The sequence below is a fragment of the Alligator mississippiensis genome, chromosome 3 (genome assembly GCF_030867095.1).
Source record: "Alligator mississippiensis isolate rAllMis1 chromosome 3, rAllMis1, whole genome shotgun sequence".
Classification (NCBI taxonomy): Eukaryota; Metazoa; Chordata; order Crocodylia; family Alligatoridae; genus Alligator; species Alligator mississippiensis.
In genome coordinates this window covers 158,332,805-158,347,461 of record NC_081826.1, presented here as the reverse complement: position 1 = coordinate 158,347,461, position 14,657 = coordinate 158,332,805, and the positions used below count along the sequence as shown (strand labels likewise).

The following is a 14,657-nucleotide window of genomic DNA, read 5'->3' as shown; positions in this document are numbered from 1 at the left end:
CATCTGTGTCCCTGATCAGCCCCTGCTGCTATATGGAGGGAGCCCCATCATCCATGCCTCTGTACAAGAGAAGACAGGGGTTTTTGTAGAGAAGACAAAAAAAACTCCCACCATCTGGAGGCAGCCTTATAGCTTGTTAAAATGATGTGGAAGACAACTATAAGCTTGCTGTGAAAATTCAGTGCAAGAACCAGGCAATTGGGTGTTTCAGTTCATAAAGTTTCTCATTTTCTACCCCACAGTAGATTTTTTTTTTTTTTTAGCACAGTACCCCTATAAAAAAAGTGAACAGCACTGCTCTACAGCAGCAGCTTTCAGATGGTTTGGGGGGGGGGGGGGGGAGGGGGGGACTGCTTCATTTGAATACCACATAAAGGCTTGATGAACAGTGTTAGAAGGTGGACAGGGGTTGGAAAAATAAAACCTGGTGATGAGTAATTGAAGGACCCAGATTTAAGAGGGACAAAGGAACCAATACACATTTTCTCCTATAGGGCAAGTTTCGGTTATCCATACTGATTTCTTTAGAAAATAAATTTTACCATCACCCCCCTTCCATGGAGCATATTACTTCCCTAGTTTTATTCTCCATTTCTTAACACTAGATGAAAAATTGACAGAAAAACAAAACATGGCTGCCCTGGTACAGACACACAACTGATACGCAGGGAGAATTTTTTTAATTCAGCCTTTGTAATAGGCATAATTAAAGGACAAAGAGGATGGCTCATAGTACATGCAGGGCCATACTCCTGCAACTGCTATTCTTAATTTTTTTTTTTTTTTTACACCATTAAAAACTACTGATACTAGCCCTTCATATTAATGCGAGTCACAGACAAATAGTTGTTAGTACACTAACACAATTCAGGTTCTAACACAAACAACTAGGACAGCAACAGAAGAAAAGAGTAAATATACACAAAAATAGTCTTCCTGCCTGCATTTCAGTAGGGTTTGCACCTTTCATATTGCAGCACAGGTTGCTGTCCCTTAAGCTTCAAGAACAAGGAGGGATGTGGGGGCCAGGGGGAGACTACAAACTGCTGAATCCAGCTGCTGGACCCTAGGATAGTTGGCTGGGGAAAGCCAGCCAAGGTTCTCTTTCCATTAATGCTTTGAAAGTTGGGTAACTTTGTGGTGGTTTTTGGTGGACAGGGGACCCAGAAAAGTGCACCCAGCTTGGCCTACTTCATTTCACCTACTCTGGCAGCTCCTAGCAGAACACATGCTGCTGCAGAAGCCAAAGCCCCTTGTATTTGGTTATTTTGGCAGGCTCCTTAAGCCAAAAAGGAGAAAAAGCAATTTCCTTTAAGTTTCTCTCAAAAAAGTTTGAAGGAAGTTTCAAGGGACAAGGAAAAGACACTTCTATGTGGAGAATTCCTTCTCTTGAACAGAAGGCTGCTTCTAGCTTAAAAACAAGAAAGTGGGTCGCAAGAATCCCATTTAATGCCAAATAAACTCCTCATTTGGCTGTCTAAGAGGTCCCCCATAATTAAGTCCAAACATAGCTATATTTATTCTGTTCTTAACATTGTTTTAAAAAGTTATTTTTAAACTGACCATAAAACCTGGTAATAGTGGTTGAGTAAACTTTGTTTTAAAGGTATACAACAACTGCTTTGAGGTAGCATTGTAAAATGTCAGCTGGCCTGAAAAAAAAAGAAGACAGGTTTTAGAAATTCACACATTTAGACAAATTGTCACAGTTCTAAGGTCTCATACCATGTTACAATTACAATACTGCTTTGAACAAAGAAGGTCTGGAATCCCAGAAAAAAAAGTTGCATATTAACAGAGTATGCAGACAGCCTATAAGTACTGACAAGGAAGTTTGTCACTTGCTTTATTAAATGTCCCAAATTCTAGAACTCCAAGTTATGCAAATAGAATTCAACTTCTAAATGTTTGCCTGCTTCTGCATCATTCTGCCCTGCAATTAAGAAGTTTGCCGACTACTGGTTTAGGCTAGGTTTATGCCGCCTTGACCTCCTAAGGTCCTTTCAGCCCTCTATGTTCTATCATTTTGGTAAATGTACACCTTTCTTTTAAAGAGCATCCTAGGCCAGCCTACATGCATCTAGAGGACCATGACTTACTGCCAGTGGCCTAAAACAGACCAAGATAAGCAGCCGTCTAATAATACGTTAGTGTCAGAACTGTAAAAGTAAAGGTGGAAAGAAGAATCATCTCAGTCACCTTCCAGAAGTGGGTTGGGAAGCAACTACTTAAATCACAAGTGTTTACCAGAGTGTTTTTTTGTTTGGATGAAAATTAGATTAATACCATTTCTGGAAAGAGATAATCTTTTAATTAATCCGAATCCAACTGAAGTATCCGACAGACTGAACAGTGGTTTACAAATAATTTCTCCAACAGTCTCCCTCTACTAATTCTGTATCAGGTATGCTGTCTGAGTTGTCTTTTGCCTAGGTTGTAATTGACGAAAGTTTGCACCATTTTAAGTAAGAGTTTGTCATGCATTCAATGCAGACTTTTGAATGAAACTAGGAAATTCAACAATTATAAAAACTTTTGGGAATCCTTCTCAGTGGGTCTTTGTTGTTCGTAAGTAAAGATTAGGAATCAACATAGAAGGAACAATGCTAGAATATAAGGATGTAAATGTAGTGGAAATGCAACTTGACATGGTGGATCCAACCCATTAAATTGTTTGTTTCAGTAAAGTCCATAATATAATATAGAAAAAAAAATTACCTCCATCAAAGTCACAGTACACTCCTATTCGGTCTGGAACAGGCATATCTAGGGCTTTAGCTTTATTATTGTGCTTGGCTGAAAAAGTGGTTTGTAGCCAGTTGTTGACATGGATGCACCAGCTTGTGTTAGTCTTTCCCAGCTGATCAAATTTTCCCATATTTTTATATGCTACTCCCATGCTATAGGATTTGCAGTCCTTTTGGGCTCGCACCTCCCAGTAGTGCTGTCCACTTTCGATAGTAGTGTCTCCTGCAACAGACCAGTGATGTGGCTTTTACTCTTTACTGAGAGACTGTGTAGTACAGCATGTGTTTTCTTCAAAAAGGCTTTTCTGTTGCTGCCCAGAGATCACTCCTAGATGGGAGACTACTTCTGTGATCTACAAGTCCAGTGGAAAAAGACTAAAAATTTAAGTGTTAGAATACACGCATCTTCAGTTAAGTAGAAGTAGGGTGGGAATCTTTCCCTGCTGTCCACTGAAGGCAAGTAACTTAACAGAATACAGTATTTAATATTACTAGTATTCCTAGATGTTAAAAGCTTTCACATTAGAAGACTAAGTAGTAATCCCTGTCACTATTACTTAGAGTCTTATAATAGAAAACTACATCAAAAACTAAAACATTTCCTCAGAAGAAAAAAAGACAGTCTCTGAATGGGCTTATGGACCTTTGCAGAGATCAAAACCAGGAGGATTCAGAGTACAAATCCCATAAGCTGTGACTGGGAAATCACTGAGGGAAATAAGCATTTGGCTTATAAGCTACAAAATACACATGCTCACAAAAACTTCAAATTTTTCTGCCCTTCTATACCATTATCTGTACAAGTGAACATGAAAAGTTCACCTTACCCAACACTGTATATGATTCACCAGTAAAGCGATCTCTGCTTCCCCTTATCAATGGCGACCTTGTTACAGATGTCCTTTTTGGAGATGGTGTACCACTTCTAAAAAAAAAAAAAAAAAAAAAAAACCAACAAGAAAAATAGAACTTGCAGTCCAGGACAGAAATCTTCCCAACAGTCATATAAATTTTAAACTGTGCCAGGAAAAAAAAAAAAAAAAAAAATGTTAAACTAAAACTGCCACAGGCATGGCTCTCGGCTATTAGAGGCTGCATGCTGAACCAACCATAAGCAGCATTCTAAAACTTTCAATAAAACCATGCAAGAAATGGGGAAAGACCAGGAGTTGAAAGAAAAAGATGGGGGAAGAGAAGAGAAGCAGCTGAAAGGAAAAAAAAAAAAAGCCCTAAGAAAAACCCAACTGGCTTAACATGTGAAAAGTACCACATTTAAATTCTAGACAAAGTGTTCTGCCTCATTGCTGGCAATTCTAGAAAAATTCTGGTGGCCACTTGCCTGCATTAGAATTTGTAACCAATTCATCTAAACAAGTAGCTTATTGATATCAGGTAAGCCGGGGCACAGCAAGACACAAGATGCATGTTCCTCAGGAAGTGAATAAAGCATCTTACTGTAATCTTTACGTTCTTGAAAAAGCTGCAATATAACGACCTCTACTCATTTCTACTCCAATTCGTTTCTTGTGTGTAATGAAATAAAGCTTCTCTAAAAATGTAATGGTATCCAATTTAACAAGAAAAGTTGACCCATGATTCCAGACAAAACAAATTTTGCTACATAAGACATTGGATACAATGCAGTCATGTTTCTTTAAAAGGTGAGATACAAGTTGGAGGGTACTTAAATTAGAAAAAAAAAAAGTGAGAGATTGAAGAGCTAGACAGAATTTAGTAGTTCAAAAATTCTTGTAATCCACTGGAGATAGGGATCTATGTTGGAAGCATTGTTTTATTCATTCATAATCCAAAGTTTATTAATAAAAAAGAAATAGACCCTACTTGCCCACATTATGTGCATCGTGGAGGACGTTTCAAAAGCTACTAGCGTCTCCATTAATACATTTAATTCGATAGGGAGTGTTGGTAAAGCAGTTCTGTGACTTTAAGAAACATGGCCTTTTCATGGAGTAAGCAAAACCAAGAAAGGCTTTTCTCTATTAACTCTTAAAATCCTGTCAAAAGACACTTTCTCCCTGTATCTTTGCTTCCTGTGATCCTTTTATCTCTTTTCTATGAAGAAAATGAATCGAGTGAGCGCCCATGTTTTTAGAAGTAATTGAATTAGCCAATTTTTCTATTATTTCCAAACCTAGATGAAATGTTTCAAAAATTTAAACTTTCACTTTAAAATAGTGAATATTTTAACGATAAAAAATGAAGGAGTGTTTTATTAAAACATTAAGGTTTCATCTCATTGCAGGATGCTAACTGATGTGCTATTGTTTTTACTGCAATAGCTAGAGAAAATTAAACTTGAACAGGATGTGTTTTTCCATCATGTTTAGTTACATTAGTGTAAGTTAAGGTTAACTTTTTTTCTAGCAGAGACAAAGGTGCATCTCACTAACATTTTTAGACAGCAGAGACAGCATTAGCTTTGCTTCTGCTGAAAAGCAGTTATGTTTTGTTTGCTACCACAACAGTGTACCATATACGAAGCAGATATGGCAAGGGGTATATCATAAAATATTTTTATGGCCATTACTAAAAATTCAGGGGAGCATTCCTATTGATGTTAGGTTTAGGATTCTGCTTTTACAATTTTCTTGGCTCTATAAAAGGACAATACCTCCACTATTCTGCAATGTTATAGTCACTACAAAATTATGTTAGTCTCAGGGATCTGTCTTATTCTTGTAATATTTACAGTACTGTAAACAAGAGATATTAGCAGTGTTCTCTAGGTTATTTTCCCCATCCTGATTGTGGTGTGGATGTACCTTAGGACTGACACAAGTTTGCTACAAAAAACGGCAAGTAGCTATATTCACTTCCAAAGTACTTGCAAAAGTAATGATAAATAGAATGTAAATGTGTAAAATAAAATTCTAAGTGTGGCAAATCAGCTAAATGCTGCCAGTAAACAGTAATAAAAAGTAACAGTTTACTTACCAAAAGAAAAGGAAGAAATAAGTGAAAGCATGAAAGAAAAATAGCAAAGCCAAGAATTAAAGCAGATTTTCAAGAAAAACTATGTACTGCACATTCCATCCTGCTCCAAAAACAGCACTGCAAAAAAAAAAAAACTACTAGCTTCTGCTTTCTATCAAGAGACAAAGCTTAGATTTTATTTAAATTGAGGTCCAGCAACTTATGCAAAAAGTGACATGGTCATTTAGAGACTAAGCATTAGTCAAAGGCAGCCCAATGAAGATCGCTTTTTTCTAAATGAAAGTTATGCAAATGTTGAAGAAATGATACTCACTTGCCCCCCAAAACTGTTCTGTAAATGACCATTTATTTCAGGAACTTGCTCTATTTGAATCTAACAGCCTTTAATAGTTTAAACAGTGACATTTTCTACTTTTTCTAAACTTTTATACAATAGAGTATATTTCAACGATTAAGATTTTCTGGTTTTGCATGGAAAGGAATAAGCGAGAAAAAAAAAAAATGGATACAAAACCATACCCTACTTTCGCCAGAAGGATAATGTTTTCAAATAATACAGACTGCAACAACTATTCTGCATTTAATCAGGTGACAAATGTTTGCAGCAGCACCACTGCAATTTGGCAGCCACTGTAGTTTTTCTTAATCAATTTTGCCAAAAGAAAATGTTATTTTCTGGATGGTTAGGAGTTACCTGCAGGCTTTGGTCCAAGTTCTAGAAACCTATCTGGTCATTAACATCTGCTTATTACAGAGCACAACAGTGTTTTTCCCCAATTGGAGCTCCATCAAGGGTGGCACTACTAGTCTGAACAGGATTCTTGCACTGTGAAACAAGTTTATTAGATTACTACTGGCCAGTGGGTCAGCTTCAGAGTTTATTCTGATACAAGTACTTTTAGAAAAGGCAGTAGGTTTCCCCCAAAGCTTTTTTTGGTTCTTGCTGCTAGAATGGAACTAGCTGTACAGAGATGAGCATAAGCACTTTCACTGGCTCCTTTGGTACAGGAACTACATGGAGAGTAGGGGTGCACTGATAGAAGTCAGTTGGCTATCAAAATTGGCACCAATAAGAAGTGACATGATCAGCTATCATCTTTTTTTGGTTGTTGTAGGTGATAATTATGGCCATGTGCTTGAAGCATCCTGGCAAGCACAGTCCAGTCCCTATGCCCCGCTGCCAGCCCAAGCCTGCAACAGACAAATCTTGGTGAGCAGCAGCAGGGAAGGGGTGGTAAGGAACAGTCACAGGGTGCAGTGCTCAGAAAAAGGACCATTACCAGCTCTTGCTGTCATAACACCACACACACAGCAGGGGCCTGAGCACTGGGGCTGCTGCAGAGACATTGGGCAGTGCGCAGGCAGGGTAAAGCTCCACACAAGGAACATTTCACTCTGCTGGGCACCTTTGCAGAAGTGGCTTCTCCCTGGCAGCTGCAGGAGCTCAGTCATGAAGGGCTTGCCAGCACCGAGGCAGCAGCACATCTGGGGCTCCAAAGATGCCCAGCGCCACTGTCCACACAAGGGCCCACCTCACCCACCCAGTATAGCAGCATGGGCTGCTCCAGGAGCAGGGCTGTGGGTAGGAGCTGTGGGTGAGGGAGTGACCTGCATGGGAATAAGGCAGTCACTGCCTTCCTCATCAAGGGCCGGAGCAGGCTGGGCAGACAGGGCGTGTAACAAATGAACAAAAAAAGGTTCATTTATGTTAGTAGTTTAAAATACCTTGAGTAATTACTAAACATCAGTTATTGGATCAGCATTGGCCGACATGGTTGGTTAATCATTAGCTATCTGTATCGGCCAAGAAAATCTTTAATTGGTGCACCACTAATGGAGAGTTAAATCAGAGTTGTTTTTATGAACATGAAATGTATAAAAATCCAAGAGTTATAAAACAAGCAGCAGATGTCTCTAGGAGCCAACAGATGTTAAGAAAGTGTTACTACTTCATACAAGGGCAGCACACTTTCTGAAACTAAGCAGAAAAAGGACAATACAGCGCATCAGGAGCTGGTTCCCCACCCTTCCTCCCCTCCCGCCACGGAACATTTTTACTGCTTCTGATCTCCCAGGAAGATTCATAATATGAATGAACCACCATAGGACAGAGGCACAGCCACTCTGGGTGCTGCTTGTACCCCAGGAGGGGAGTGCCCCCCAGATTTCCACAGGATGGGGGGCAGGCTGGAGCTGGCACTACATGAGGCCCTTCTTGTCGGGGGCTGGGCTTCAAGTTGAGCACTAGCAGCCCTGGAAGGGGCTGCAGCCACCTTAAAAATTTTTGCCGCAGCTCTGCTCCCATCCCCACACCACTGAGCCTAACCTGGCTCCATGTCCAGCCTCCACCCACACGCCGGGAAGAACTGGGGTTGCACCAGGTGGCTGGTAACTGTGGTGCTGGGAGCAGTGAAGTTTAGGGTGGCTGCAGCCCCCTCCCAGTGCCTGCTCCAAGCCCAGCACAGTGCTGGCTCCAGCACCCACCCCCACCTCAGATCTGGGGGGCACATATCCCCTCCCCCCCGACCCTCCCAGGGTGCAAGCAGTGGTGGTAGCCACCCCCCCATGAGCCATACCACTGTTTAGCACCCCTGCCTCCCTGGGCAGCGCCTGCTGCCTCCCTACCTCACCATGGGAGGCACTGATCTGCCCCCCTACGTGCCCTCACAGACTTGCCACCAGGAGGCAGCTGTATCCATCAGTATTGGCCGATATGCCTCCTTAAATAATTTATATCAGCCCCCAAAATCTCTATCAGTGCACCCCTAGCTCACACACAACAGCTTTATACATAGGTGTGGTGTAGGAGTAGGGACAATGACTAAACAGTTTTTTAGGGAAGAAATTGGTTTTGTTCCATCTTTGTATACAAGAAAAGAATTAGCGTTTCTTAGGCACTTATTTTTTTTAGTTATGCAAACAGTAGAATATTATACTGAAATCTAAGTATTAATCCAGGACTCTGATTTCAGGAAGAGTCGTGGTGCATGCCAAACTTTAGGAAAAAATGCTAACAATGGAGAATAGCCTCCCTGCCCCAAGGAATGGGACCACCTCAAATCTTCTCCATGTATTTTTTAATTCAGATTAGGCTAAAAGTAGAAATACACTGTTTTGATGATTGATAAAGGCTGTTGGATTCACTTGTTTAATATTCTAGAGAGATAATATAAAAAGCACCATTTTTATTTTATTTTATTTTTTTAACCAAAGCTAGGAGGATAGATCCTAAAATTAAGAGGAGGTAGGTCATCACCTTGTATTGTTCTTCAGCACAGTAATCTGGCCACTGTCAGACAGAAATAAGCAACTGTTAAAAACTACTAGTCAGCTGTTACACATCTACCCAAGACAAATCTTAGTGGTCTTTTAAAATGAAAATCATTCTACAGGCAATCTGCAGTAGTTGGAAACGTGTTTGTATTCAAGTGTTAGATATCTTCCATTATCTAATAATGCAATGTGCCAGTTTTATTCATAATTACTAGTATAGTGAAATAAATGCAATAACCCTCATATTATTATTTATAATACTGAAATAACTCTGGACATGGTACCTGAATTTTTACTGATGATTAAGACTATAAAGGAAGGTTGTTTAGCAAAAATTAAGTTCCGCAAATTTTATCTGATTCACTGACACCTTTTGTTATTGTTACTATTTCAGTTTATCATCGATGACCTCTCTAATCAACTAAGACTCCAAGAAATATCCCAAAGTTGACCGGCCTTCAACCAGAATTTAATAGCGGTTAGTCAAATTCATTTCATATAAGCCATATCCAAGGCAAGATAGAGTCATCTGAGATGTCTGAGTGATCAAGAGCAAGCATATGAAGCTCTTCTCAAAATTAAACTGACAAAAGTGGGGACAGTTACTGTATGCCCCTTGGATGCGAGGCAGTTAATTTTTATGTAATTCATGGCTAGACAACTAGGAATCTAAAACTTCAGCTCCTTCACCCCTGACCTGGATGTTCAAGACCTCAATCCTAAGAATCCAAGTCTAAAAGGTAGCATTTTCTCTGCAAAAAAAGTAAGAATATTTCAAAAGTTCAACAATATTACTGGATAACAGCCAACTTAAGGGCTAAGAACAGCAATCTTGCAAACAAGTACTGCAAAGAATTCTGCAGTATTACAGAAAGATAAAATCTAAAAAAAAAAAAAAAAAAGTCAGGACACTAGAACACATCCCTTACCATTTCAAGAAGGGTTTTAGATAGGATTGCATCTGTATAAAACCCATTTTTCTTTTGTTTCATCCTACATGAAAATGGATGAAACTATCCTGATAACATTAACAGGACCACTTTAGCCCTTGAGTCTAATTTGTTTTACTATGCTGTGGAATCCAGGCATGTCAGAAGCGAGACCAAGGCACTTAAGAAGGTTTAATAAATTAAAATAAAGTTAGCTTCCTGAATTAAAAAAAAAGGTAAAGTAGACTTATGTAGAATATCTTACGAGCACCTAACTGGATATTGGAAAGAAAATCCAACTGAGGAAGTCACTTTTGACAAACTTCTTTCAAGTTGTGCTGCATGTGCCTTAACCCAGTAGTTTTCAAAACTTTTTTTGGACTAGGATCCATTTGTAAACAATGGCCAATCCTGACCCACTGCCCCTCACTTCCTACCCGCTGCTCCCCACCCCCAGTATATGGGGCAGGGGGGAGCACAAGCAGCCCCTTGCAGGCTGGAACTCTACCACCCTGCAAGGGAAAAAAGCCATGGTTTCTCATGTTCTTTTCTTTTGAAAGGAGAATGGTTTTTTTTGTTTGTTTGTTTGTTTTGTTTTTTAAGTTTGTTTGCGACCTTTTCATATTTCTTGCAACCCACTTTTGGGTCGCGACCCAGGGGTTGAGAAGTGCTGCCTTAACCCGCTACTGAATCCTTCCTATCCTGGTTCTTGGGAAGAAACTGTGCTGCTGTGAAAGAGGAACACACCATTGTTACATCACATACCATACCTACTCTCCCACCCTCCTTTTTCCCCCCAAAAAAGTTAACCATCCAAAATTGGAGTTCACATCTTAAGCAAGGGAGCTCATTTCCATGCCAGAATGGAAGCATGGGAACACTGGAGTGATTGCCATGTTCTGTGCTTCCCTCAGGTTGTGTGGCAGGTGTGAAGATCATTCTTCTGCAATACTTCCTCACCTTGCTCTGCAGCCAAAAGCTAGAGATTTAACTTCATCACAGCTGTTAACTCTGTCACAGACAGCTAGGCAAACTTCTAGCTTTTTAGCTGAGCAGTAGAGAAGGCAAGGGAGGCCGATGAGTGGATTTCACCTCTGCTGCATGTGGCCAGCATTCAGTCATTACTCCAGGAAAGTCCCTCTCCATGCACCATGTTTTGGGAAGGAGGAATCTCTTTTGGGGGGGGGGGGGGGGGGGGGGGGACGACGACGACGACGACACAGCACGCAAGGAAAAAAGAAAAGGTGATATTGTTGCTGTTTTCCCACCCCTGCCATCCATCACTTCCTGGTCCAATTTATAGGCAGTCAGGTGTGCCAGGCAAGACCTGTAGCTGGGGCCTTTGGCATAACATTATGTACAGGAAACTGCCTATAATGCTGGCAATAAGATAGTCGTGTCCATTCAAAAGGAGCTTAATGCTTCTAGCAAATACTTACATAAAGATACTCCAGTGCCATAGACATATTAATCCTAATCAAGTTAAGGCATCAAATAAGTCTTACAAAAAGTTACAGTTCTCACCTGCCTTTATTCTCCTTTCCTTTTATTTTGTTTTCTTGGCTCTTGCCTCCAGTAGGATCCCATTCAACATAAGAATCTTCAACTTTCAGATTCAGGTGAGATGATGTACCATCCAAATTGAAAACAAGTGCTGGCCAAGACAAGTATGCATATCAGTAAAGCAGCTTAGATTGAAGTTCCCTGCCAATGTACCTTGTTTCTAATGCAGGTTATCTATTGCCTTTGGCTTCTTTATTTAAATATAAAGACCACCCAAAAAAAAGCTGTATTATTTTTCATACAATTCTTATGTCCAAGCTCAATCTGATGTAAAGTTCAGTTACTTAAAATTCTACTAAGCTACATATTCCTTGCTGCTCAAGATACCATTTTCTTAATATTTATTAAAAGATGCAATCCAAATTTTACCTTTGGTCTCCAGAGTTATTGGATCAGAGTATTCCCCTGCCACCGCCTTGTTACAAGCTCGTACTCTAAAGTTCATATATTTGGAATCAAATTTTAGACCTGGGGGGGGGGGGAAAAAAAGTACTGAAGAATTATTTAATTTATGGATCCAAACAATAATAACATTCAAGAAAAGTAAGGAGGAATGTTCAAATTTTGCCCCTAAGAAGAAAGACTAGCAACTAAAAATAAGGACACATGGAGTCTATATAAAATAAGGCCCTCGCAGCTGATCATTTGAAAGCCCTTTTAAAATTTATTGGATATTTTACTTTTTACAAAATGTTTTTCACTGAAGGACTTTATATGTTTGCTATGGTGCATACAAAGTATAAATAAGAGTTTTATTCCATGCTGAATTTATCAAAAATGCCAATTTCAAATGTTATATCAATTTTGTTTGAGGTCATTCAAGAGAAGTGTATATAAGCAATTATTACCAGATAATGTATATTCAATGCCTTTTATATAATCTATTAACTCCCAACATCTTTCATCTTTCACACGAGGAAGCCCATCAAAGTTAGTTTTCCTATATTCCAGAGCAAAATGATCAATTTTTTTGTCTTCTTCTGGCATTCTCCAGGCTATTGTTACAGTGTTGTCAGCTACCAAACACTCTGCTGTGTCTATCTCTGGAGCTTTAGGAACTGCAAGAGACAAAAAGAACATTAAAAGTACTGATGAAAAGGATTTACTAATCATAATGCTGCAGTCTTTGTTCTCCTAAGCAAAGGATTGTAAGTTGTCTTGGTTTCAACTGCACTCATTCCTTTCACCAACTTTATTCTATCTCTAACATTTCAACAGCACTGGCAGACTTTCACTTAGAATGCATATATGAAAGGGAATATTAAAATGATCACTTTGATAAGAAATACAAGTTAGTGCAAGAAAGGGAGCCGATTTTATATTCTACTAACAGTACCATATAATAAGGTCTCCCTAGTTAAATTTGGAAGGGATTAATGATTGTCATTCTATGGTTAAAATAACTTCTTTAAAAAGGTTCTTTAAAAGTGCTCTGCTCTTAAGTTGTCCTACTTCTCTTTCATATCTTTTTAAAGAACTCGTTAGAGCGCTCATAACATCGCATAGCAAGAACACAGTTTATCCTATACAAAGACTCCATCAGAGATGATACAATATAGTCACATTCAGAGACTTATCCTATATTCCAAGTTTACAAAAGGTACTAAGACATGCCTTATGAAATAAACTATTTAGAGTACTTGATACTAGGTTAATGAAACTTATACACCAAAACATGTAAGCCTGTACTAAGATAAACTATTTTGGTAGAAGTAACCAATTGCTAGTTTATTTTTCTTTCAAACCCTTGCTAAGAGTAAGCAGTTATTTCCCCACTTAGGAAACAATTGGGAACAAGGCTATTTTTAAGACTGGTCTAGAATCCCCACATTTTGATATCTAGTTTTCCTTGAAATCTCCCACACCGATTTTAAAAAAATATATTTACTGAAAAAAATAAATAAAATGTCAAGTCCCTCTTTACAAAATCCTCAATGCATTGGTTTTCGGTAATGACTATGATAGTGATAAGCTGGTTCAGAAAACAGATTTGAGTAACCAGATGTTTTTTATTGATCCTCCTCGATAATGACTGGGTATTCTTACTACAGCAGATCAGCATCCTCAGATAACCACTACCTAAAGAGCACCTTCAAGCACACTGGACAGCCTCCCCCACTTGCATTAAAAATCCTCTCAACAAATTCATCAAATACTGAGAGGCTCAAATTAAGCTTGTACACTAGTAATCTATACATGGAAGAATGTAATATTGAAAAGAAAAGAAACAGTTGAGAATTTAAATAGTAGAGTTGTATCAATTTACTGGTCCACATTGGACTGGCACTGATAAAGTTAACATAATTGACAATTGGCTTTTTTTGGCTGGTGTAGCTGATTATGTCATCAATAAATGCCACGTGTATGCACGCAGCTGCCATGCATGCAGCCAGGAATGCAACTCAGCAGCTTGGAGAGCAGTGTCCAGCCAGTAAGCCTGGGGTGGGGGGAGGGAAGCAGACTGAGGCCCCCACAGTGAAAGGAGTGGGGCAGGGGCAGGGGCTGCCCAGCCAGTGGCAAATGTGACCCTGCTGGGAGCAGGACAGACCTGCGGGCAGCTTATCTGGAGGGCAGCTCCCTGCTGCGCCATAATTTTGGTGTGGCTGTAGCCCACCCTGTAGCCACCCCTCCCAGTGCTACTCCCACCCACCCCGAGTGCAGGCCCAACCCAGCCCTCCTTCTGGGAAGAGCCCAGTGCAGCCCCTAGCCTCAAGCCTGCAGTGGGCAGCCTGCCTTCCCCCAGCACACAAATCTGGGGGGCACATGCCCCCCATACCTCCCCCACAGGTGCACACAGCAGCAGGGAGCCACCCCCCAGAAGAGCCACCAATGGCTCAGTCCCGCTCCCAGGGGCACAATCACTGCCCGAGTTGGGTAGTGCCTGCCCCACTCCCTCCCTCACCATGGGGGCCTCAATCTGCCCCTTCCCAGATTTACCTGCTGAATGCTGTTCCCCAATCTGCCAGGCTGCATATTGGCTATCGGATTGGTATCAGCCAATATGGCTGGTTAATGATCAGCCAATAATCTTCATCATTGCATCCCTAATTAAAAAGATCAAGCCTTGCCGGTAGGCAGTCACTTCACCATACAGACAACTTCACAAACTTCTTTTCTGAAGCTAAACCAGTGAACACAGAGCAAACAAGCCAGAACAGGGGTGGGCAAAATGCAGCCTGGGGGCCGGATG

General features: G+C 40.2%; 1 protein-coding gene across 4 annotated transcripts in view; it reads right to left on the bottom strand.

Moving 5' to 3' along the window:
- The window catches only part of FSD1L (fibronectin type III and SPRY domain containing 1 like), a 53,058-nt gene that overhangs the window by 6,069 nt on the left and 32,332 nt on the right, over positions 1–14,657 (bottom strand). For 2 of the 4 annotated variants that reach the window (XM_059724588.1, XM_059724592.1), the window contains 7 exons: positions 12,316–12,525; positions 11,837–11,935; positions 11,429–11,558; positions 8,959–8,991; positions 3,575–3,672; positions 2,719–2,970; positions 1,564–1,652 (listed from right to left, as the gene is read on the bottom strand). In XM_059724588.1, coding sequence (XP_059580571.1) covers positions 1,564–1,652; positions 2,719–2,970; positions 3,575–3,672; positions 8,959–8,991; positions 11,429–11,558; positions 11,837–11,935; positions 12,316–12,525 — 911 coding nt within the window. The remainder of the gene's footprint in view (positions 1–1,563; positions 1,653–2,718; positions 2,971–3,574; positions 3,673–8,958; positions 8,992–11,428; positions 11,559–11,836; positions 11,936–12,315; positions 12,526–14,657) is intronic. The other 2 variants (XM_059724589.1, XM_059724591.1) reach the window with 2 other exon arrangements.